Source organism: Hyla sarda, chromosome 3, assembly GCF_029499605.1.
Source record: "Hyla sarda isolate aHylSar1 chromosome 3, aHylSar1.hap1, whole genome shotgun sequence".
Classification (NCBI taxonomy): domain Eukaryota; kingdom Metazoa; phylum Chordata; class Amphibia; order Anura; family Hylidae; genus Hyla; species Hyla sarda.
The window spans coordinates 256,994,258-257,020,789 of NC_079191.1; the positions used below are offsets into that span (position 1 = coordinate 256,994,258).

A 26,532-nucleotide genomic window follows, 5' to 3' on the forward strand; every position below is an offset into this window, starting at 1 on the left:
AATTTTAGCTTTCAGTATCTCTGGACACCAGTGTTATACCAATGTAAATGTTGTACAAAGGAAAGAAACAAGACCTGGCGGCACTACAAGTCCTCAGTTATCACCTAGATGCAATGTAATCCCCTGTAATACAGCATTGGGTATGAACATCCTGCTCTACTGTTATTATCTTTGTTGGATTAACGTGGCAAAGTGCAGAGTACAGATTTTATGCTGTGTAAACACACCTACAGAAATATTTGCTTTGTATTATTATATAATAAAAGAAATTAGTCTGCTTGTGATTATATGTTTGCTATCTGTTTATTAATCTTAATAACTTTTTGTCTGTTCCTGTAAAAAATATTGGAGTCAGAATTTCATTTTTTTCAACGTAACAATTGGACTGTATATATGTCATCTACAATACTGCCAATATGTGTAATCTACAATACTACTGCTAGTAAACCTTAAACATTCTTTGCCTGGATATAATGGTGAGTTACTCCATAAGGCTTGTGGAACACACAAACTTTTTTTATTTTTTTTAAGAAAACTACCACTGCAGTTTTTAATGCAGTTCTTTGAGCCAAAGAAAGAAGTGGCTGTAGGAGAAAGGAAAGGTATAACACCATCATTTATATTTCTTTTGAATTCACACCTGGTTCTGACTCAAAAAATGTACAAAACCCTGCAACAAAAACTACATTTTTTGTCTGAACAACGGTGTTGGTTCAGGGCCGGTGCCAACAATAGGCGAGGTAGGCGCTGGCCTAGAGTGCCCTGAGGATTCATGGCGCACATTCTGGACAAACCAAACTTTAAGTATGCCCTTAAGACACACACAGAGTTTAAAGAATACTGTGGCAGTAACTGGATGGAGCCTCGCGGCTCGCCCTGTCACTTCAGGCAATGCTTCCTGTGTGTGCAGCATCTCTGTATGCCACTGCCTGCACGAAAAAAATAGGAGCGGTGGGAGGGGAGCACCTGGAGCTTCAGGAGAACGATGGAGAGGTGAGTGGTGTTTTTCTTTCTTTATTGGGCAGTGTGAGTGAATAAGGGGGTACTGTGAGGAATATGGGGGCAATGTTAGGAATACGGGGGGGGGGGCAATGTGAGGAAAATGGGGGTAAAGTGAGGAATATGCGGGCAATGTGAGGAATATATTGGGGCACTATAAAAAATATGGGGGGGCAATGTTAGCAAGGTGGTGGGGCAATGTAAGGAATATAGGGGGCAAGCTGAGGAATATGGGGGGATGTGAGTATATATGGGGCAATGTAAGGAATATAGGGGGCAATATGAGAAACATGGGGGGAATGTGAGTGAATATGGGGGGCAATGTGAGGGAATATGGGGGGCAATGTGAGTGAATATGGGGGGCAATGTGAGTGAATACGGTGGGCAATGTGAGTGAGTGTGGGGAAATGTGCAGAAAATGTAATCGCAATGTATTGGCAATGTGAGAGGCCTGTTATATGGGGGGAAATGAGAAGCCTAATATATGGGGGTAATGTAAAGGGCCAGCAAAATGGGGGCAGAAAGTGGGCACTATTACTGTGTGGAGCAATACACATGGATAGTTTGTATAGAAGTGAGAATTGCGCTGGAATGAGGAGTCTAAAATGTTTGGCAGATTCCGTGAAGACAAGTCAAGCCTGGAGAATTCTTCATAATGGTTTGAGCCAGATGAAGAAGTAAAAGAAAAATGAATGACTCCGATCAGAGAAGACATCACTTGTGAGTCACTACATATAGTTGTAATAACTTATCCGGTCTGAAGCTGGTATCTACCACTATATGGTCTCTGTTTGTGAAAATGTTGATCTCTGTATAGATTTACTTTATTCAGTAACAGTATAGTGCAAAAAAAGGTGCAACCAAGGGGTAGGGCCAAAGGGTGACAAAATAAGGTTTGACCTAGGGTGGCAAATACCTGCACTAGCCCTGGTTAGTATTATATAGTATATGGTGGGCAACCTGTCTAAAGTTTATTATAGGGAATCTGTTAGGTCTATGTTATGCTCAGAACTCAAGTGTCAAGGAGGTGGTGCCAAGCTGCAGCATACATGCTCCAACCTCCCCCATCTGCCCTTGCTTTTACTGATTGACATACAAGGCTCAGTGCTGGAAAATGAGCCCTGTAAGCATTATATCTAGGACAGAATAACTCCTTACATGGGGATAAAATGGAATGCATAAGAGGTATAGTAAAGGTGCTTTGCACCAAACTGTACTGTAATATGGTCATGTGTATGAGGCTTTAGGCTGGATTCACATATGCAGTTTCTAGTGCATTTCTTTTCAAACAATTGAGTGAATGTAAAAAGAAAGGAATGTATGGATGCACTTTTTTTTGTAGTAATTCCTTAGTTTGGCTTAAAAAAAGGCAACATTAAAAAAAACTGCATGTGTGAAACTACCCTTATGCCATTTCATGCAGCATTTTATCAAAATTTTTGGGGGGTTTCATAGCTAACAACTCTGAAGCCAGATGCCTTTAAACTCTGAAAACATGCCTTATAGACTTCAGTGGGCTTCTTAAAAACCCTCAAAAACGCATATACAAAAAGATGCTAAAGTTTGTAGGTGTTATTCTAACAGCTTTAAATTAACCAAGAAACATGAAATTAACATTAAGAAATTTTAGATCGATATGGCTGGCCCCCAATCTGTATCGATATGTCTTGCCCATTATAGTCTAGCAAATGAAAGATAAAAAGACCCAAGCACATCCCCGAGACTTGTATCCTATGAATAAAGTATGCCATGCATATAACACAGATCCGCCATAGCATTTACCCCTTTCTGACATCCACCATACATGTTTGGTACCATTGGGAAGTATTAAAAATGCACAGATATTGATGCAAAAATACCCATGGTGTCAAAATCTACAAGGTTTTTACCTTGTGTAAACATACCGTATTTTTCGTCGTATAAGACGCACTTTTTCTTCCCCAAAAATGGGGGGAAAGAGTCGGTGCGTCTTATATGGCGAATACACCCCTATCGTGGCGGTCCCTGCAGCCATCAATGGCCGGGACCCGCGGCTAATACAGGACATCACCGATCGCTGTGATGCCCTGTATTAACCCTTCAGACGCGGCGATCAAAGCTGACCGCGGCGTCTGAAGGGAAAGTGACACTAACCCGGCTGTTCAGTTGGGCTGTTCGGGACCGCCGCGATTTCACTGCGGCGGTCCCGAACAGCCCGACTGAATAGCCGGGTTAGTTCTTACAGGACACCGGGAGGGACCTTACCTGCCTCCTCGGTGTCTTCTCCGTTCAGGGATCCCCTGTATCGCCGGCGCTCTCCTTCCTCGTCATCACATTGTCGCGTACATGCGTCGGCGTGAGTAACGACGTGATGGCGGCGACGGAGAGCGAGGATACCCGGCCAGCAGCAGAGACGTTCCGGAGCGATGGGGACAGCGATGGAGCGACATCCAGGGCAGCGGTGACGGGTCCGGAGCGGCGGGGACACGTGAATATTACCTCCTATACAGTGGTCTTCAATCTGCGGACCTCAAGATGTTGCAAAACTACAACTCCCAGCATGCCCTGACAGCCAACGGCTGTCCGGGCATGCTGGGAGTTGTAGTTTAGCAACATCTGGAGGTCCACAGGTTGAAGACCACTATTGGGTTCAAAATCTTTATTTTTCTAGATTTTGCACCTATAAATTGGGTGCGTCCTATAGGGCGAAAAATACGGTAATCTCAGACAGAAGGAGGGGGCAACCACTGTCAGCCCACTGCCATCATGGTTGCAGAGTTCTAAAACCTTGTCAAAGCAGCTAAAGATCAGGTAAAGCCCCAGTTCTGCCATCTCTGTATACCTATTAGGGCCTACCCTGATGTTTGTCAGTGTTATACAGAAGTATTGTACACCCATGGTGTAGTTCCCTAGTGGGACTAAAAATGCAAAGCAAAAATTATATACAATGTATGAAAAAACAAACCCCCATAAACTATTGTCTAATGCTTTCATTTATCAAAAATGTAAAAAAAAATGTATAGAAAGTATAAAGAAGGTTTATTTATTTATTTATATAGCGCCTACAGATTCCGCAGCGCTTACAATTATGGGGTACAAACAAAGACAACTATCAGACATAATATTACACAATAACTATTCAAACAAGAGGTGTGGGGATATATTGAGGATATGTTGGGGATATGTTGAGGCCAATTAGAGACTGTTATAGGCCTGTCTGAAGAGATGTGTTTTTAGGCCACGTTTGAAACTGTGGATGTTGTTGTTGAGTCTGAGGGATTGAGGGATAGCATTCCAGAGAACCGGTGCAGCACGAGTGAAGTCTTGGAGACGGGAGTGAGAAGTTCGGATTATAGAAGATGTTAGTGTGAGATTATTAGCAGATCGGAGAGAACAAGATGAGAGAGGAGATGTAGGGAGGTGCAGCATTGTGGAGAGCTTTGTGTGTGAGACTGAGGATTTTGTACTGTATTCTGGACTGAATTGGTAACCAGTGTAGTGACTGGCACAGGGAGGAGGCGTCGGTGTAGCGGCTGGAGAGGAAGATGAGTCTGGCTGCGGCATTAAGGATGGACTGGAGAGGAGAGAGTTTGGAGAAAGGAAGGCCTATTAGTAAAGAGTTACAGTAGTCGAGGTGGGAGTGAATCAAAGCAATAATGAGAGTTTTAGCAGTTTCAATAGTGAGAAACGGGCGGATTCTTGAAATGTTTTTGAGATGCACGTGACAAGAACGTGAAAGAGACTGAATATGGGGAGTGAAAGACAGATCAGAGTCAAGTATAACTCCAAGACAGCGAACCTGCTGCCCGGGAGTTATGGTAGTACCACATACCGAGATGGAAATGTCAGGGTTAGGTACAGTATCAGTTGATGGAGAAAAGACAAGAAGTTCTGTTTTCGAAAGATTTAGTTTCAGATATAAAGAGGACATGATGTCTGAGACGGCAGAGAGACAGTCACTGGTATTCTGTAGGAGTGCAGGGGTGATGTTGGAGGAAGAGGTATAGAGTTGGGTGTCATCAGCATAGAGGTGGTACTGGAAACCAAATCTACTGATTGTTTTTCCAATGGGGGATGTGTAGAGTGAAAAGAGTAGAGGACCCAGGACCGATCCCTGGGGAACCCCGACAGCAAGGGGAAGAGGAGAAGAAGAAGAGCCAGAAAACGAGACGCTAAAGAAGCGGCCAGAGAGATAGGAGGAAAACCAGGCGAGAGCAGAGTCCTTGAGACCGATGGAGCGGAGACTACTGAGGAGGAGTTGGTGATCCACAGTGTCAAAAGCCGCAGACAGGTCCAAGAGAATCAGTAAAGAGAAATTGCCATTTGATTTGGCCGTCAGAAGATCGTTAGTGACTTTGGTTAGGGACGTTTCTGTGGAGTGAAGGGAGCGGAAACCAGACTGTAAGGGGTCAAGGAAAGAGTTCTCGGAGAGATAGCGGATAAGGTGGGAGTAGACCAAGCGTTCCAGGAGTTTGGAGATAAAGGGGAGATTTGAGACTGGTCGATAGTTGGCTGCACAGGACGGGTCCAAAGATGGTTTTTTCAATAGTGGGGTTATGATAGAGTGTTTGAAGGAGGAGGGAAAGACCCCAGAAGAGAGGGAGAGGTTAAAGATTTTAGTTAGGTGACAGCTGATAGCTGGAGAGAGAGACTGGATGAGGTGTGAAGGCATGGGGTCACTAGAGCAGGTAGTGGGGCGTGCGGAGGAGAGGAGCCTGGAAACCTCATCCTCCGTTACAGGCTCAAAAACTGAGAGTGATGAAGAGGAGACGTGGCTGGGAATTGAATCAGAACTACATATTACTGATTAAAATGCAATCAAAAAGCTGTTTGTACCCCAATGGTACCAGTTATTTCACACCCTGCAAAAAAGAGAAACCCTTTGATGGAAAAGTAAACACATTTAGGCTCTCATGTACCTTTTTTTTTTTATAATGTAACTCAATGGAAATGGATGGCATACTGCAGTATCTGTTTTTAGCATCCATTAACCAAATGCATATATTAGAAATGATAACGTAGTGTGAACACACCCTAACAATTTTACTATTGTGGGAGAACGCATTATACTGCTGAAAGAGGCTACTATCATAAGACAAAACATTTGCCATTAAAGGGGTACTCCGATGCTCAGTGTTTGGAACAAAATGTTACGAATGCTTAGAGCCGGCGCTGGGAGCTCGTGATGTCGTAGCCCTGCCCCCTCATGATGTCACACCCCGCCCCCTCAATGCAAGTCTATGGTAGGGGGTGTGACGGCTGCGGATATACACAGGAAGCGGCACATGTGCAGTGGAGTCACATACCGAGCGGGGAGGAGAGGGAGAGCATGAATATTCATAAGCCGGCGGCGCTGCAGATGAGCGTCGCTGATATCACAGTGCCAGATGGATCCTTGTCAAGAATAATGAAGATAACGGGCGAACGGCATTACGGATCCGGGCATGGTAGGCAGCATATTGATCAATGTCCCCCGCACTACCAGCCAGTACCTCTGGTTAGTGCTGGGGCAGTTTAGTGACAGTTTTCCTTTAAAGGAGTACTCCAGGATCTAAAAACTTATCCCCTATCCTAAGGATAGAAGATAAGTGTCAGATCGGGCGTCCGACAGCTGGGACCCCTGCGATCCCCCTTCCAGCCTTGCCAGTCCACACGAAGCGGCGACCGACATGCCACCTCAATGCAGCACTGTGGCAGAGCCGGAGATTGCCGAATGCAGCTTGCCGGATCTCCCATAGTGTTGTATTGAGGGGACGTGTCAGCTCCCGCTTCGTGCGGTGTTTGACACGTGCCCTTTGTGCAGACTGCCAGGGCCCTGTACGGGGGGATCGCAGGGGACCCAGCAGTTGGACCCCCTTCGATTTGACACTTATATCCTATCCTTAGGACAGGGGATAAGTTTTTAGTTCCTGGAGTACTCCTTTAAAATGAGTAACCAAAAAAAATAAATGTAAGGAAAAAAAATGCTCTTGGACAGCAATACGTATGCCACTCCTGTCAAGGTATGTGCTGCCAGTGTCCAATGGACCCAGAGGGATCCATGGTAGAGCTGGCCCTGTTCGAGTGTTCGATAGTTTTTGTAAATAAGCATGAATAAATATTTGCTTATTTCTCCTGAAGGGCTGGACGGATTTACATAAGGTAAACATTGTTAGAAAGAGGGTCATATGGGCTCTGTATTTTCAGGTTAGGCTGCATTCACACTGTGGTTGGAGCATACAGCTGCCGGCTGGGGGAGTGGAAAACTGTGCGCTCCCGTACCCCAGGACTGGCGCCAAACTCTATTGACTTTAATGAGCTGACCGGAGTCAAACAATGACTCTAGTCGGCTCATTTCTGGCCCATATCCGGTTTTGTGACCCGGACCTAAAACCACAGTAAACTACGGTTTTAGGTCCGGTCACAAAAACGGATACGGGGCAAAAATGAGCTGACCAGAGTCACTGTTTGACTCGTTCGACTAATTTAAGTCAATGGAGTTTGGCGCTGGTCCGGCTGGGGTACTGGAGCGCACGGTTTTCCCCTCCCACAGCCGGATCCGGCAGCCGTACGCTCCAAACCGCAGTGTGAATGCAGCCTTAGTGTGGGTGACCCTCCTGTAAGGTTCCATTTAACCCCTTAAGGACCCAGACAATTTTCACTGTAGGACCCGGCCATTTTTTGCACATCTGACCACTGTCACTTTAAGCATTAATAACTCTGGGATGCTTTTACCTTTCATTCTGATTCCGAGATTGTTTTTTCGTGACATATTCTACTTTACGTTAGTGGTAAAATTTTGTTGATACTTGCATCATTTCTTGGTGAAAAATTCCAAAATGTTATGAAAAAATTGAAAATTTTGCAATTTTTTTTTTTTACTTTGAAGCTCTCTGCTTATAAGGAAAATGAATATTCCAAATAAATTATATATTGATTCACATATACAATATGTCTACTTTATGTTTGCATCATAAAGTTGACATGTTTTTACTTTTGGAAGAGATCAGAGGGCTTCAAAGTATAGCAGCAATTTTCCACAAAATTTTCTAAATCGAAATTTTTCAGGGACCAGTTCTGTTTTGAAGTGGATTTGAAGGGCCTTCATATTAGAAATACCCCATAAATGACCGCATTATAAAAACTGCACCCCTTAAAGTATTCAAAATGACATTCAAAAGGTTTGTTAACCCTTTAGGTGTTTCACAGAAATAGCAGCAAATTGAAGGAGAAAATTCAAAATCTTCATTTTTTACAATGGCATGTTTTTGTAGACCCAGTTTTTGAATTTTTACAAGGGGTAAAAGGAGAGAAATCTTCCTAAAATTTGTAACCCAATTTCTCTCGAGTAAGGAAATACCTCATATGTGTATGTCAAGTGTTCAGCGGGTGCACTAGAGGGCTCAGAAGGGAAGAAGCGACAGTGGGATTTTGGAGAGTGAGTTTTTCTGAAATGGTTTTTGGGGGGCATGTCACATTTAGGAAGCCCCTATGGTGCCAGAACAGCAAAAACACCCCACATAACATACCATTTTGGAAACTACACCCCTCAAGGCACGTAACAAGGGGTACAGTGAGCCTTAACACCCCACAGGTGTTTCACGACTTTTTGTTAAATTTGGATGTGTAAATAATTTTATTTATTTTTTCACTAAAATGCTAGTTTTCCACCAAATTTTACATTTTTACAAGGGGTAATAGGAGAAAAAGCCCCCCAAAATTTGTAACCCCATTTCTTCTGAGAAGGGAAACACCACATATGTGTACGCACTGCGGGCGCACTATAATGCTCAGAAGAGAAGGAGTCACATTTGGCTTTTGCAAAGCAAATTTTGCTGAAATGGTTTTTGGGGGACATGTCCCATTAAGGAAGCCCCTATGGTGCCAGGACAGAAAAAAAAATCCCCACATGGCATACTATTTTGGAAACTACACCCCTCAAGGAACGTAACAGTGGGTACAGTGAGCCTTAACACCCCACAGGTGTTTGACGACTTTGGATGTGTAAATGATTTTTTATTCTTATTTTCCACTAAAATACAGTTTTTTCCCCAAATTTTACATTTTTACAAGGGGCAATAGGAGCACTACAATGCTCAGAAGAGAAGGAGCCACATTTGCAAATTTTGCTGAAATGGGGGGGGGGGGGGGCATATCGCATTTAGGAAGCCCCTATGGTGCCAGAACAGCAACAAAAAAAAAAAAAGCCACATGGCATACTATTTTGGAAACTACACCCCTCAAGGAACGTTACAAGGGGTACGGTGAGCCTTAACACCCCACAGGTGATTGATAAATGTTCATTAAGCGGGATGTGGAAAGGAAATTTTTTATTTTTTTTACACTAAAGTGCTGGGAATACCCCAAATTTTTCATTTTCACAAGTGGTATTAGGAGAAAATGTCATTGTAAATTTGTAAATACATTTCTTTGGAGTAAGGACATACCTCATATCTTGGCGTAAACAGCGTGCACGCTGGTCTCAGAGGTGCTGGAGATCAGTCAGGGTCCTTGAGCTTTGCATTGCTGCCTATGGAGCCAAAACAGCGCCCCCCCCCCTCAAGGGGCATTACATGGGGTAAATAACTGGGGTACATTAAATAACTAACATGGGGTACAATGGGATATAAAATTATAAAACAGGTTATGTTCCCAGAATGATAACCCAGAGCATAGCCAAAACTAAAAAATATGCCCGCCCCAAACCCTATGCTCTGAATCATCATTCTGGAATGTGATGTGTGTGGCCGTCCCTAACCTCTTACCTCAAATGCGCACCACGCTTAGGTGGAGAGAGAGCGCTGCGCATTTGAGGCAACATAAAAAGTCTCCGATGTTAGTGACTCAGTTACCTATGACCCATTTTCTTGAAAAAATACCCCCAGAGGTCTTATGTTTTTTTTTTTTTTTTTTTGATGAAACATTATTTTGGGCAATTTAGTGGTTTATGGGGTTAAAACTTGGAATGTACTCTGGACTTGGTACATTGGGGTCAAATTATGGAAAATTAAAATGAGAAGGGAAAATGTAGTACTCCATGTAAGTGTGATACTCCCTGAAGCAGTTTTTAATGCAGAGGCCCAGATGATCGGGGCAAGTGTCACTTTGAGTGGTGGTGTCCTTCCGAATCCCCCTCCTGTGACACACTCTGCATCTTTTCTGGGTTCGTCCCTTCTTTCCAGTGTGGGGGACCTCACCTGGAAAGTGTTGGCCTGGGACGATCCTGGCACCTATATTTCCAGTTCCTTGGGAAGTCTGACCCGCTCTTTCCTGGTCGCCAAAGATCAGGACCTTTAGGACTTCTTCTTGGAACTGAAGGAATGTCCCTGTGTTGCCAGCGTAATGGGACAGTACAAAAGAGTTGTACATGGCAACCTGTACCAAGTAGACCCCAACTTTTTTGTCCCATACCCGTGTTTTCCGCATGGCCATGTATGGATTGAGGACTTGTTCAGAAAGATCAACTCCCTCCATATACCGATTGTAGTCCAGAATACAATCGGGCTTGAGGACCGGTGTTGTGGTACCTCGCACAGGGACAGGGGTGCTGCCGTTACCATGAATTGTGGTCAGCATAAGGACATTCCTCTTATCCTTATACCTGACAAGCAACAGGTTATCATGGGTAAGAGCACGGGACTCACCCTTGGGCATAGGCGTCTTAACAAAATTTAGAGGGAGGCCTCTCTGGTTTTTCTGCACAGTCCCACAAGCGGACGTGGATCTGGCGGCAAGGGATGTGAAAAGAGGGATGCTGGTATAAAAGTTGTCCACGTACACGTGGTAACCCTTATCCAGCAATGGGTGCACAAGCTCCCAAACGATTTTCCTGCTAACACAGAGTGGGGGAACAATCTGGGGGTTCAATACGGGAATCTCGTCCCTCATACACCCTAAACTTGCAAGTGTACCCGGAGGTACTCTCACAAAGTTTATAGAGCTTCACGCCATACCGCGCCCGCTTCGAGGGAATATACTGCCGGAAGATGAGTCTCCCCTTAAAACTGATGAGAGACTCATCAACCGAGAGCTCCCTGAGCGGTACATAGGCCTCCAAAAATTTGGCCCCAAAGTGATCGATGACCGGCCTCACTTTGTAAAGCCGGTCATAGGCGGGATCACCTCGGGGTGGACATGCCGCATTATCAGCGTAATGAAGGCATTTCCGAATGGCCTCGAACCGCTTCCGTGTCTTCGCCATACTGTAAAGTGGGGTCTTGTATAGGATGTCCCCGCTCCAGTACTGCCTGACACTTGGCTTTTTGACCAGGCCCATATGCAGCAAGAGGCCCCAAAATGTCTTCATTTCTGCTTCATCAATGGCGCACCATTCATTGGGCCTGGCCAAAACAGAATCAGGGTGGTGGGCGATGAACTGCCTGGCGTACAGATTCGTCTGCTCCACCATGTGATTGACAAAACTGTCACTGAAAAAATAACTGAAATAGTCAATTTCAGTGAACCCGGCCGTGTCAATCCGGATTCCGGAGTCGCCAACAAACTCCGGAACCCGTGGATGATAAGCCTCTGGGGGTCTCCAGACAGGTTCACTGGAAGGGGGCTCTGGTAAACTTGTCTGGGGGTCGGACTCCTAGCACCAGCGGCATTGTCGCTCGTACTAGTACTGGCCACTGGGCCACTATCATGGGGGGTGCGTGGCCTCGCCTGGCGGCGTCTCCGCCGCCGTATAGGTGACTCATCATCAGTACTAGATGATGAGGAGGACGAGGAAGAACACATGAATGTAGGATCTTCCTCGTCCTCACTGACAGATTCGGAGTCGGAGTCAAGAAAAGAGTATGCCTCCGCTGCCGAAAATGCCTGGCCATCGCCATCGCCTTTTTTCTACGGTGGTGCGGGGGGTGTTTGAGTATGTAGTGTATGTGCTTGGTGTGACTGTAAATGTATGGGGGGGGGGGGAAATTGCTGCGGCCAGTAAAAAATGGGCGGCCAAATGCAGCGCCCTGAACCCCTAATAGGGCCCGGGTCACGCTGAAAAATTGCGGCGGACCCTTGGGGACCTATTAGGGGGCCAGGGGGGGAACATTTTTTTAAACTTTTTTTTCACTTTTTACTCCTACCTTTCCCTGGGCTTTATTCTGTCCCTGCTCTATGGGGGCTTCTTCTCTTCTGAGGGGGCTCCGATCTCGGCAGAGGGGGGGGGTCAACGGCTCCTTCTCGCAGCTCTGAACTCAGCCAGCTGTCAGAGCTGCGATAAGATGCTGTTAACCCCTCCCCTGCCGGCTGCTATTGGCTGGACGATCGTTCAGCCAATAGCAGCGCTCCTGGGGAGGGGTGTCAAAGTCGCCATCTCCCCATAGATGCAGTGGGTGATTGGGGGTGTATCCTACACCCCCGATCACCATGTATCTCTGGGTCAGTGGGCCACATGTGACCCGCATCACCAGAATCGCAGCTAATCGCAGGTGTGAATTCGCCTGCGATTTGCGGCGATAGCCGACATGGGGGAGTCTGATGACCCCCCTAGGCATTTGAAATCATTCAGCAGGCATCCCGGTCCGATCCATGCCAAGCGCGTGGCTGGTACCGGAATTCTCGTTTACGTCATGGGTCCTTAAGTACCAGGATGTCATGACGTACGCGTACGTCAAGGGTCCTTAAGGGGTTAAAGGGGAACTATTTTTTTCAAATCAACAGGTGCCAGAAAGTTTAACAGATTTGTAAATTACTTCTATTAAAAAATCATAATCCTTCCAGTACTTATTAGCTGTTGAATACTACAGAGGAATCTGTATTTCTTTCTGGAGTTCTTTTCTGTCTGACCACAGTGCTCTCTGCTGACACCTTTGTCCATATCAGGACTTGTCCAGAGCAGGAGAGGTTTGGTGGGGATTTGCTTGAACTCTAGACAGTTCCTGATATGAACAGAGGTGTCAGCAGAGAGCACTGTGGTCAGACTGAAAAGAACTTCAGAAAGAAATACAACTTCCTGTTGAGCATACAGCAGCTGATAAGTACTGAAATGATTAAGGGGGAGATTTATCAAAACCTGTGCAGAGGAAAAGTTGCTGAGTTTCCCATAACAACCAATCAGATCGCTTCTTTCATTTTTTTTTTAAAAGGCCTGTGAAAAATGAAAGAAGCGATCTGATTGGTTGCTATGGGCAACTACACCACTCATTCTCTACACAAGCTTTGATAAATCTCCCCCTAAGATTTTTATATAGAAGTAATTTATATATCTGTAGAACTTTCTGGCACGTTGATTTGAAATTATTTCCCCCCCCCCCCCCCCCCCCCCCGCCGGAAGACCCCTTTAAGGTAACCTATGCCAAGAAGGGGTTAAACATTTTGTAATAAAAAAAAGCAGAGGACATGTATTTATGATGGGTATGGGCTCTGCTTTATGTATGACAATAAGTAGAGAGAATAGAGTAGTCCTATGTGTATTTGTACACAGTACTGTAGACATGTATCCATCCATCCATAGTGACCGGACATAATGGTTACCGATATGTAGGAGTTTTCCAGCCATAGTGACCGGACATCATAGTGACCGACATGTTCATTGTTGTCTCCATTCAATAAAGTTTTATGGTTTATAAAAAAAAAACATGTATGCCCCGGAGAAGAGCTCTGCTCGCCTGTGCCCCCTGTGTGGGGGAGGGGAGGGATAAGTGCAGGCCCGGTCTCCTGGTCTGTGTGTGAGGAAACAATGCGCTAGTGCAGCGCTCTCCATGAAGGAAGGAGCCGGCATGTCCTGGAGCAGCATTAATGTACCTGCCTGCACACAACCAGCGCCTTCTCCTCTATAGCAGGGGTCACCATGTTCGCCGTGGAGTGTATGCATGGCACTGACTACTGTGCACTATGCCCTGAGGGAGAGCTGCCCTGTGCCACGGGAGATGAGGAACAGCGGGCACCAGAGGCAAGTGAGCTCCCTGCAGCCAAAGCCCTGCCCTGCCACGGAGCCCCTCTGGGTGCCCCCTTATCCAACAGGTCCTACTGCTGGACTATTGACTGCAGCCAGCTTCCCTGCGGTGCCATTGGTAGGTGTGCTGGTAACTGTGGTACATGTATTGTGTGCTGCCATTCCTATGGGTCACTGGTCTCCAAACTGTGGGATGTCCAGGCATGCCAAGAGTTGTAGTTTTACAACAGCTGGGGGCACACATAAATAAAAAAAAAAACTTCTCAGTGTTGGCAACTATTTATAGAGATTCTCTTAACCCCTTGGGGACCGAGCCCATTTTGACCTTATGGACCAGAGCATTTTTTTTTACAATTCTGACCACTGTCACTTTAAGCATTAATAACTCTGGGATGCTTGTACTTATGAATTTGAATCTGAGAGTTTTTTCGTGATATTCTTCTTTTTGTTAGTGGTAAATTTTCGTCTATACTTGCATCATTTGTTGGTGAAAAATTCCAAAATTTCATGAAGAATTTGAAAATTTAGCTTTTTTTCTAGCTTTGAAGCTCTCTGCTTATAAGCAAAATGGATATTCCAAATAAATTTATATCTTGATTCACATGTACAATATGTCCACTTTATGTTTGCATCATAAAATTGAGATGTTTTTACTTTTTGAACACATCAGAGGGCTTCAAAGTTCAACAGCAATTTTCAAATTTTTAATTTAAAAATTTAAATTTTTTCAGGGACCAGTCCAGTTTTGAAGTGAATTTGAGGGTCTTTATATTATAAATACCCCATAATGGACCCTATTTTGAAAACTAAGCCCCTCAACTGATTCAAAATGACATTTAGAAAGTGTGTTAACCCTTTAGGTGTTTCACAGGAATAGCAGCAAAATTGAGGCTCAAATTCAAAATCTTCATTTTTTTTACACTAAGGGTATGTTCACACACCATTGACGGCTATGCAGTGCTCGCAGACTTCCACGCAAAGAATGAACATGTTCTTTCTTTGCGCGGTACAATTTCAGCGGCGGAATTGTCCACGGCTGAAATTCCGCAGTGTGAACGGGTCTCACGGAAGACCCATTCACACTAATGGTAACGTTCACTGTGCGGACTTTTACTCGCGGAATTCCGCGGGGATTCCGCAGTGTGAACATACCCTTACATGTTCTTGTAGACCCATATTTTAATTTTTACAAGGGGTATAAGGAGAAAAAGCCCCCAAAATCTCAAGTAAGGAAATACCTCATATGTGGATGTCAAGTGCTCTGTGGGTGCACTACAAGGCTCAGAAGGGAAGGAGCGACAATGTGATTTTGGAGAGCAAATTTTGCTGAAATGGTTTTTGCGGGGCAGGTCTCATTTAGGAAGCCCCTATGGTGCCAGAACAGCAAAAAAACACCCCACATGGCATACTATTTGGGAAACTACACCTCTCAAGGAATGTAACTAGGGGTACAGTGAGCCTTAACACCCCACAGGTGTTTGACAATTTTTTTAAAATAAAGTTGGACGTGAAAATGAAAAAAAAAAATTTGCAATAAAATGCTTGTGTTACCCCAAATTTTTCATTTTCACAAGGGGTAACAGGTGAAAATGTCCCCAAAAATTTGTAATCCCATTTCTCTCAAGTAAGGAAATACCTCATGTGGATGTAAAGTGATCTGCGGGTGCACAAGAGGGCTCAGAAGAGAAGGAGCGACAGTGGGATTCTGGAGGGAGTATTTATTTGGTTGGAATAGAAGTCAGGGGCCATGTGCATTTACAAAGCCCCCATGGTGCCAGAACAGTGGACCCCTCCCCATGTGACCCCATTTTGGAATCTACACCCCTCATGGAACTTAACAAGGGGTATATTGAGTATTTACACCCCACTGGCGTTTGACTGATCTTTGTAACAGTGGGCTGTGCAAATGAAAAATTTCATTTTTACGGACCACTGTTCCAAAAATCCGTCAGACACCTGTGGGGTGTTAAAGGGAATGTGCGCTGCCCTGCCTTTCGGAGCTCCGCACGCAGCGTCCGGAAGTTCATTACTCCGAACGCTGTGTGCGGGCTTCCGTGTTCGCGGCCGCCGGGCGTGACATCAGGCCCGGCCCCCTCGTGACAGCGGTCGCGCCCCCTTCCCATAGACTTTCGTTGAGGGGGCGGGCGGGCGTGACGTCACGAGGGGGCCGGGCGTGATGTCACGACCGGCGGCCGCGAACACGGAATCCCGCACACAGCGTGAGGGGTGTAGTTTCCAAAATGGGGTCACATGTGGGTATTTCTTTTTTAGCGTTTGTCAGAACCGCTCTAACCGTCAGCCACCCCTGTGCAAATCACCAGTTTAGGCCTCAAATGTACATAGTGCGCTCTCTGTCCTGAGCCTTGATGTGCGTCCGCAGAACATTTTACGTCCACATATGGGGTATTTCCTTACTTAGGGGAAATTGTGTAACAAATTTTGGGGGTCTTTTTTTTCCCTTTTACCTCTTATGAAAATGAAAAGTATGGGACACCACCAGCATGTTAGGGTAAAAAAAAATTTTTTTTTACGCTAACATGCTGGTGTAGACCCCCAACTTTACCTTTTCATAAGGGGTAAAAGGAAAAAAAAGCCACAAAAAATACCCCATGTGTAGTCCTAAACTGTTGCCTTGAAATACGACTGTGAGAGCGCCATGGCCTAATTTAGGGATTTTCTTAGGGGTGTACCCAGATGAAAGCGTTACACTTGCTTCCTCCACCAAAAATACTGTATGTCAGTTTTCCCCAAACATGGTACCTCCAGCTGTTGCGAAACTCCCAAAATGCCTGGACAGTCAATGGCTGTCCGGCAATACTGGGAGTTGTTTTGGAAAAAATAACGTACAAGACGTTTAACATTTTTATTGGGGGGGGGGGGGTGACAGTGTAAGAGTATAGTGTATATGTAGTGTTTTACTCTTTTATTTATTTAGGGTTAGTGTAGTGTTTTTAGGGTACATTTACACGGGCGGAGGTTTACAGTGAGGGGAAAATTTGCTGCATCTCAAACTTGAAGTGGGAAACTTGCTGTAAACCCCGCCCATTTGAATGTACACAGCGCATACTGGGAGTTGTAGTTATGCAACAGCTAGAGGCACACTGGTTGGGATTGGTAAAAACCGAGTTACGTAACAGACTACTGCAGTGTTTCCGCACCAATGTCTGTTTCCTAACTCAGTCTTTCCCAACCCCTGTGCCTTCAGCTGTTGCAAAACTACAACTCCCAGCATGCATGGTCTGTCAGTGCATGCTGGAAGTTATAGTTTTGCAATAGCGGGAGGCACAGGGTTTGAGAAACACTGAGTTAGGAAACAGGCAATGTTTCCCAACCAGTGTGCCTCCAGTTGTTGCAAAACTACAACTTCCAGCATGCCTAGACAGCTAAAGGGCATGTTGGGAGTTGTAGTTATGCAACATCTGGAGGAGAACAGTTTGGAGCCCACTGTGTAGTGGTCTCCAAACTGTAGCCCTCCAGATGTTGCCAAACTTCAACTCCACGCATGCCTAGGCATGCTGGGAGTTGTAGTTTGGCAACATCTGAAGGGCCAGATGTTACAGAACTACAACTCCCAGCATGCCTGGACAGTCAGTGGCTGTTGTTTGCAACAGCTGGAGGCTCCGTTTTGGAAACACTGCCGTATGATACGTTTTCCTTTTTATTGGGGGAACAGTGTAAGGGGGTGTATATGTAGTGTTTTACCGTTTATTATGTGTTAGTGTAGTGTTTTTAGGGTACATTCACACAGGTGGAGCTTTACAGTGAGTTTCCCGCTAGGAGTTTGCGCTGCACCGGAAAGTTTGCCGCAGCCCAAACTTGAAGCAGGAAACTCACTGTAAACCCTGTACATTCACATGGGGGGGGGGGGAACCTCCAGCTGTTTCAAAACTGCAACTCCCAGCATGTACTGACAGACCGTGCATGCTGGGAGTTGTACGTTTGCAACTGCTGGAGGCACACTGGTTGGAAAATCTTCAGTTAGGTTCTGTTACCTAATTCAGTATTTTCCAACCAGTGTGCCTCCAGCTGTTGCAAAACTACAACTCCCAGCATGTTCTGATCGCCAAAGGGCATGCTGGCAGATGTAGTTATGCAACAGCTGGAGATGCGTAACTGCAACTCCCATTATGCAGAGACTGCTGTTTGGGCATGCTGGGAGTTGCAGTTTTGCAAGATCTAGAGGGCCACAGTTTAGAGATCACTGCACAGTGATCTCCAAACTGTAGCCCTCCAGCTGTTGCAAAACTACAAATCCAAGCATGCCTGAACAGCAAATAGCAGTCTGGGCATGCTGGGAGTTGTAGTTTTGCAACATCTGGAGGACTACAGTTTAGAGACCACTGTATAGTGGTCTCAAACTGTAGCCCTCCAGATGTTGCTAGGCAACTCACCGGCTTCCATTGTTTGCACCAGGGAGCCGCATGTAAACGCCATCTGCTGCTGCCGCCGCCGCCGATCGTAGGTGACCTCTACTCGTAGGCAGTTCCCCTACTCTGCCCAGACAACACCAAACTTTAACCCCTCGCCCCCCGATCTGCTATTGGTCGGTCAACCGACCAATAGCAGGGATAGGAGGGGTGGCACCCCTGCCACCTCACTCCTATCCCTTCAGGGGAACCAGGGATGTCCAAGACCCCCCCCCCCCCCCCCCTTTATTTTCCGGGTCACTGGAGACCTGTATGACCTGAAATCGCCGGTGTGAATTCACCGGCGATTTGCTGCGACATGGGGGGGGGGGATAGATCTATCCGAAGTCATCCCGGTCCCCGTCCAGTGCGCGGCGGGTACCGAAATTCCCAGGTACACCCTTAGTCCTTAAGTGTAAGGGTGGTCCCCAACAGGTTAATAGACTGATTGATTTCTTCAAAAATCAGCACAACACCTGTCCTCAGGTATTGTGTGGAATTACTGCTTGGTTCCATTCGCTTCAATAGAACTGAGCTGCAGTACTACACACAATCTGTAAACAAATGTGGTGCTGTTTTTGGAAGAAATCTGCTCTTTTATTTTATTTTGTTTTAAACCCTGGATAACCCCTTAGGGTAGGGTCACATGTAGCGCATCCGCAGCAGGGATCTGCGAGTCGCAGTGTACTCAGACATTGCGGTCATTTCCCCTGCTCCCTGAGTAGCTGCGATGTCTGTGAGTAACGTGTGTGACTGGACTACTGATATAGTAAAATTGTACTAATAGTGCATGAAAGGCACACATCACTTGATTCTCGGCCTTCTGGCTAGGATTGGAGACATTTTATAGATCCGGCCGGATGTCCGGGCAGTATACCTGCGCTCATTCACTTATTTACTTTTTGTTCACTGTGTCACTTTTTGTGTGTTGTGTGTCCACAGGATTGTTAGGATGCGGTAGCCCCTCTGGGTGTCCCTCCTAGCAGTCTAGGGGAGGTGTGTCATTAGGTTCTGCACCACCCTGCAATAACCCCGGGTACTCCTGCATGGGCAGGGTACTGACCGTTAACGGCTCTATGGGCAGATATTTTGGCTAACGCCAAGGGGGATGCCAGGAGCATTTATGGTCCCTTAGTAGCTTCGGCAAAAAGGGACATTGAACCTGGAACCTCGCAGGTGCCTTTTGGTCTGGAGGTGAAGGGTAAGGTTTGTTGGGGGGCCTCTCTCCTATCGGAGAAGGGCTTGCGATAGACCGCATCCTTTGTGCACATTTTTTTTTTTAGTGTAACACGTTTGCACTTTTTCTTCCACTTTGGGTGATTCGAGAGCACGTTCCTCGGCCCTTTTAAAGGGGTACTCCAATATTATGTTATCAGAATGATACAGGCCTGCAGTGACTGCCTGGTCAGTTCATGTTACAACTAATAGTTTGTATGTAGACAGTACCAGACAGTTTTTTTCCTTGGACAGATTGATAAATCTACTCCAATGTGTGTTTTATGCTAGGAAGACTCTGCATTACTTTAGAGTGTCTGTCAGTGATATACAATTTTTACATTATCCAGACATCAACTATTTCACTATTTTTGATGCTGTCAGTGTTGCTCTTTTTTTGGATGTCGTCCAGACATGTCAAAAGTTTAGATGGCATTGGTTTCCGTCCTGAGACCCACTGCAATCATAAGTAATAACTGGGTGAAGCTTGTGGCAGTGTGCTTCACTCCCCCGCTGGCCATCAGATTTGTCTGATCCGCTCCATCATATTCCATGGAGCACATTAACTGGATCTGGCAGCCACTGTGATCTTAACTTTTAACATGTCTGAATGACAGATCAAAGTTTGTATAAATGACAGTAATGCTTCAGAAAACCCCTTTTAATTGTGCATTATTGCATTCAAGTTTAATGTATTTAAAGCAAAAAGATTAGAAGCTAAATTTATGTTTCTCTTTTTTTATTTTTTTTATATTTCAGGGGATATACAAAATAACAAAAATGAGAAGAGAGAGAAAAAAATGGTCACGAAAAAACCTCTGGGGACCATTGAATATACAGTAAGTCGCATGTTGTCAGTGAACAAACTCTATGGAGCAAATTTATTTTTGCAAGTAATGCAGTTTGCTCCAAAATATGGCTTGTATAACTTGGGCCACATTTGTTACAAGTTTTAGACACCTTTAAGAAAATTTTTGACCCTCGTTCTCTGAGTAGTTTTGCTTTCTTGGGAAAGGTGGCATGGCATGTGTGCGATTGTGACATGATTTGGCGTAACATAAGCCAAATGATATTTTGTGACCTAAACCAGACAATGTAAATCTGCAACAGATATACTAACTTCATGGTCTACTGATAAATCTGGCACATTCATAGACTGTCTAGTCCGTGTACACATTTATTTTTTTATTTTTTATTTCTAAAACATTGTCTATTGTTTAGTTTTTGTATCTATTTATTGATTTTGGTATAAGATTGTGGAGTTCCTGTGAGTTGTAAGGCTACTTTCACACTATAAAATTCATCCGTTTTAAAGATCCGTTTGATGTTCCGTTATGAAAACCCTGAAAATCGGCCATTAAACGTCCGTTAGAAAATCCCATACGTCCGTTAGAAAATCCCATTATAGTCTATGGGATTTTTACATTATCCGTTTTAACCCGTTATCGCCCGTTATTAATAACGGACGTTATTTTGTGACGGGAGAATGAACGGAAGAAATAGTGCATGTGCTGTTTCTCCCGTTACTATCTTCCATCACAAAATAACGGACTATAACGGATTAAAACAGATAATGTAAAAATCCCATAGACTATAATGGGATTTTCTAACGGACGTATGGGATTTTCTAACGGATGTTTAATGGCCGATTTTCAGGGTTTTCATAACGGAACATCAAACAGAACTTTAAAACAGATGAATTTTATAGTGTGAAAGCAGCCAAAAACAACTTCCCTTTGGGCAACAAAAAGAATAAATCACCAAGACCTGTTCTATATCGTAGTGCTTGTTCTCCTTCACTCATTATCCATTTAGGGCACATCACTTGTCAATGGCTGCCCCTACTCTTGCCATATTGTTAAAGGGGTATTACAGAGATTTTATCTGTTATCTATTTAACTGTGCTCAAGCACAGTTAAATAGAAAAAAACACCTATACCTTCAGCCTTTGCTTTGCATTTCCGTGTCAGTCCCCCACCGTGCTGTACTTTCATATGTCCCACCTTGGCCACTGATTGGATGAGTGGGAAGGTCCATGTGCGACACAGACACAAGGAAGTGCAGGATGGCAGGGGGCCAACACAGAGATTGGGGAAGGGAGTAAGTATATCGCTGTGCCCTGATTGGTTATTATATAGTAAAGGAACTATTGTAATTCAGATTCTCTGACTGTCAGCCAGTTAGTATACTATATGTTGCCTGCCTATTCACACTTTAGGTGACGTTATGCTGCAGCCTATAATCCATTGGGGATATACCCCCCGTATTGCTTTCCAGTAATAACATATTAAAGTATTACTGTCATTTCCCAGTGCTGAGACCCCCACAAATCCCTAAGTATATCCAGGAGAAACCTGGGGGCACCATAGATTATAACAGAGCCTGGCTATATCTAGGGATTGGAGGGTTCTTGGGACAGAGACCACAACCAATGGAATCTTTTGATGTGTCTGCATGACATGTCAAAAGTTTTTAGATATTACAGTAATGCTTTTAAGGAATTGTTGATAATGTGTTTTATCAGAGGTACATGCATACCAGAATAGCTTTTCCGATCTAGTCTACATACCCTGGGCTGTAATCACACCCATTTATTCTGTAATCCAGCCTATTTAAGTATGATTGACTGAATTTTCACACCAATGCTGTGCAAAAGAGATGTTGAACAGCGTCTGGACTTTCAGTGAGAAAAGCAGTGACATTGGTCTGATTTAAAGTATTCTAATGCCCCAATGATTAGTTAAGGTTAAATGATTTCTGTAGTGAAAGATGACCATTGGAACCCCCTGCGATCTCCTGAACGGGGCCCCAGTAGTCTGCTGGAAGGGGGCGTGCCGACACCCACACAGAGCGGCAGCCGACATTCCCCCTCCATGTATCCCATGGAGATCAGCCGCAGATTCGGAATCGGATAGTAATCTATCGGAATGGCCGCTTCCGGCAGACTGCCGGGACCCCGTTCAGGAGATCGCGGGAGTCGCAGTGGTCGGACCCCCCCCCCCCCCTGTGATATATAAACTATCTTTGTATAGGGGATAAGTTATTTATTCAATGCCCTACTCCTTTAATTTACATATGACATATTTACATATATATTTTTTTTTTTTTTTAAACACAGGATTTTCTAAGTAAAATGGAGAGCTGGTGTTTTCTTTATTTTTATTTTTTTCAGAATCTGGCACACAACCCGACCAAAACAGGTCAGGTTTACAATAGTAAATCAGGGCCATTGAGGAGGGAATCTATAAGACTGGTGTTTCACGCCCTGATCGTTAGTGCTGTCAGATTCTTATGCTAGTGATTTTTCTTTTACTTCAAGCCGAGACCACATTGCAAACAGTTTATGTACAAATCAACTTTGTATAAACATAAAGATAAAGCCCCCAATTATCTATGTTTCCATGCTGTCCCCGGAAACATATTACTGATAACAATAAGATCATTATATGATGGTTAACCGTGATCTGCTTACACAGATATGCAATGAAAAGTCTCCTTGTGATATCTCTGCATGTGTCCAAGAATAAAGAGCTCTGCTATCTTCCTCAGTCTAATAACACATTGAATGGAGCGACAATGTACATGTTGAATTGCTCCATTCATACAGTCATAATTGTGTGAAAGTCCCTTAAATGACATAAGCAGGTTCTCTAGGAAAGCCCTACTGTAGGTATTCTCTCTTCTGCTTTTAGCAAGTACTCCGTATGACAGTCTGATCCAGCGCCATATCCAAAATCGCACAGTGCCATCCTGTCTCCATTTAAAATAACTGATTCTTTGCACATAGATTTCTAACATTTTAGTAAATCAAATCTTCTAAGAAATCTCCTAATGAAATGATGTCCATCATGCATTATGGAAAAAAAGCCAATAAACATATAAGATAGGTCTGGGTATGCAGAGCAATACATTGTTGATTCTTGTAATATCATTATGAAGCTCCCCTATCTTCTTTACTGCTGCCTGTCAGTGATCTGTTGATCTGCAGTGGGGAGGTGAAGAAGCAGCCCCAGTACTGACAAACATCACTAAAGTGCAGTCTAGTCCATAGAGCAAAAAGGGGACATGGAATAGAAATGTAATGTAAAAATACGGTATTTATTTAAAATAAAACTGATAATAAAAAGAAAAGTTGGGCACAGTTCAATATTGCTTTTATGATTTAAAGTGCAACTGTCCTGAAGTTTGGGGCATATAAACCAACCATAGTCTGTGTATTGTGTGTAGACTATTAATTACTTTTACCTTCTTTATTCCAGTTGTAATTACCACAAAAAACACTTTTCTTTGCAGTCACTGACAGTCTGATAGGCGTGGCCAGGGGTTCACTATGCCCTCTTGCCACCACGCCTATCCCCTATACCTCAGCGCTGGGACTACTGTGTGATTGACACACAGGTCCCAGCGCATGCGCCCCCTTTGATTTTTATGTTTGCGCCGACCGACAGGAATTTACACAGCAAGCACAGGCTCCCCCGGCCAGCACTCGCTCCTGCTGTCTGACATCGCTGCCAGTACAATGCTAGAGCAGGGAGCGAGTGAGCTCTCTAGCACTGCACAGGCGCACAGAGATGTGAAACAGTGGGAGCAGGTACTTGGTGGGGAAGCGATAACAGCGCCCGTTCTCTGTGTGCCTGGATTCACTAGAGGCTGAGAGCTCACTCGCTCCCTGCTCTAGCATTGTACTGGCAGCGATGTCAGACAGCAGGAGCGAGTGCTGGCCGGGGGAGCCTGCGCTTGCTGTGTAAATTCCTGTCAGTTGGCGCAAACATAAAAATCAAAGGGGGCGCATGCGCTGGGACCTGTGTGTCAATCATACAGCAGTCCCAGCACTGTGGTATAGGGGATAGGCGTGGTGGCAGGAGGGCATAGCGAGCCCCTGGCCACGCCTATCAGACTGTCAGTGACTGCAAAGAAAAGTGTTTTCCATGGTAATTACAACTGGAATAAAGAAGGTAAAAGTAATGCTGGCTTAATAGTCCACACACAATACACAGACTATGGTTCGTTTACATGCCCCAAACTTCATGACAGTTGCGCTTTAATGACTTGTTGCTTTGAGTGACAGTGGTGTTATATTAGAACATTTTGCAAGGGAGAGAGACATTTTTAATGCAATTTACAGGTGTATGTATTGTTGTATTCATACCTACAAGTTTTTCTTTTTATTTAACTGGGATGTTATGCTTTTAGTATACATTTTTTTTTTTTTTTGGTCCTTTAGAGTTTAATGCAGTCTTCCCAGGACTGTAAAAAGCTGTACACCTAATACAGCCTAAGCTGTAGATTAAAGAATGTGTTTATTTGAGACCAAAGCTGTTCTCGGATTTATTCTTCTGTCAAGGCAGCTTTGTTTTCTGGTTCAGTGGCTAAAGATCCATTTTTCCTCTGTGGGGCATTCACAAGTAGTAAACAACATGGACATGTGCTGTTCACTGTTTGTACTGTTTCGCACCTGAACACCAATATGCTTTTTGATGTGGTCATTTAGGACCCTTTTATCTAGAGTGTGAAGCCTTGTTTTTCTGTTTTTGTTTTTGTCAGGGACAGCTTAATTCACAAGAGAGAAGACCAAAAAAACAATAATACACTGTTTTTGCCTTTTTGATCACTACAACCCTTTTAAAACCCCTGAACCACCATTGACAGATGTATCCATCATGTTTCATTAAGGGTGTATGAAGAGGGCTGACAGCCACCACTGTTGGTGGTATTTCTGAATTGCTGATTTCCAGTCACATCATATATCCGAAAAAATTTTGCAGGGAAAAAGTGTTCAGACCCCCAACCAACCATTAGAACAAACCAGGGGAACTGTGTGGCTCCATAGACTTCTCATTGAGGCAATCTTGATAGACTTATACTGGAACCTGCCTTGTGCCTTTGATCGTTTATGCAAAACATTGGAAATGTCTCTAAGACATATCAAGTGTTGTTTTTTTTTTTTTTTTTTTTTTTTTTTTGTAAAACGGAAACTCCGGTGGGAAAAAAGTTTTCAAATCAACTGGTGCCAGGAAGTCCTTTTTTCTTTTTTAATTTCTTTCCAGTCTGACCACAGTGCTCTCTGCTGACACCTCTGTCCATTTTAGGAACTGTGCAGGGTAGGAGCAAATTCCCATAGTAAACCTCTCCTGCTCTGGTCAGTTCCTAGAATGGACAGAGGTGTCAGCAGAGAGCCCTGTGGTCAGATAGAAAGGAAATTCAAAAAGAAAATAACTTCCTGTGGAGCATACAGCAGTGGATAAGTACTGGAAGGATTAAGATTTTTAAATAGAAGTAATTTACAAATCTGTTTAACTTTCTGGCATCAGTTGATAAAAAAAAAATTTTTTCCAGCGGAATACCTCTTTAAAAGTTTAGTTTGGTGACAGGTACTCTTTAAGCTCTTTAACCCCTTAACGACAATGGACGTAAATGTACGTCATGGTGACGTGGTACTTAACGCACCATGACGTACATTTACGTGCCACCAGCTATCAGCAGCCAGGGACCCGCCTGTGATGGCGGACATACGCGATCGTGCGGATGGCCGCCATTAACCTCTCAGATGCCATGATCAATACAGATCACGGCATGTGCGGCATGAAGATGAATGGATGATCAGATCGCCCGCAGCGCTGTCGCTGGGATCCGATCATCCAGCATGGCAGCCGGAGGTCCCCTCACCTGGCTCCGGCCGTCACCCAGGGTCATCTGCTCTGATCTGAGATCAAGTAGACTAGAGCAGAAGATCACTGATAATACTGAGCAGTGCTGTGTCCTATACATAGCACTGAACAGTATTAGCAATCAACAAATTGCTATGAATAGTCCCCTATGGGGACATAAAAAAGTGTTTAAAAAAAGTAAAAAAAAATGTGAAAAATCCCCTCCCAATAAAAAAGTAAAACGTCCATTTTCCCCCCAAAAAAGTGTAAAAAAAAATCTAATACACATTTGGTATCGCCGCGTGCGTAAAAGTCTGAACTATTGGAATATAGTGTTAATTATCACGTACGGTGAACAGCGTAAACGTTAAAAAAAGTCAAAAATTGCTGCTTTTTTGTCACATTTTATTCCAAA

General features: G+C 44.4%; 1 protein-coding gene across 4 annotated transcripts in view; it reads left to right on the forward strand.

Annotated features, from left to right (window-relative positions):
* NCOA7 (nuclear receptor coactivator 7) overlaps nucleotides 1-26,532 on the forward strand; it is a 211,120-nt gene that overhangs the window by 131,524 nt on the left and 53,064 nt on the right. For 3 of the 4 annotated variants that reach the window (XM_056566476.1, XM_056566480.1, XM_056566477.1), the window contains exon 4: nucleotides 20,230-20,309. In XM_056566476.1, the coding sequence (XP_056422451.1) occupies nucleotides 20,230-20,309 (80 nt within the window). Of the gene's footprint in view, nucleotides 1-13,591; nucleotides 13,968-20,229; nucleotides 20,310-26,532 lie in introns of those variants that run through there. The other variant, XM_056566479.1, reaches the window with a different exon arrangement.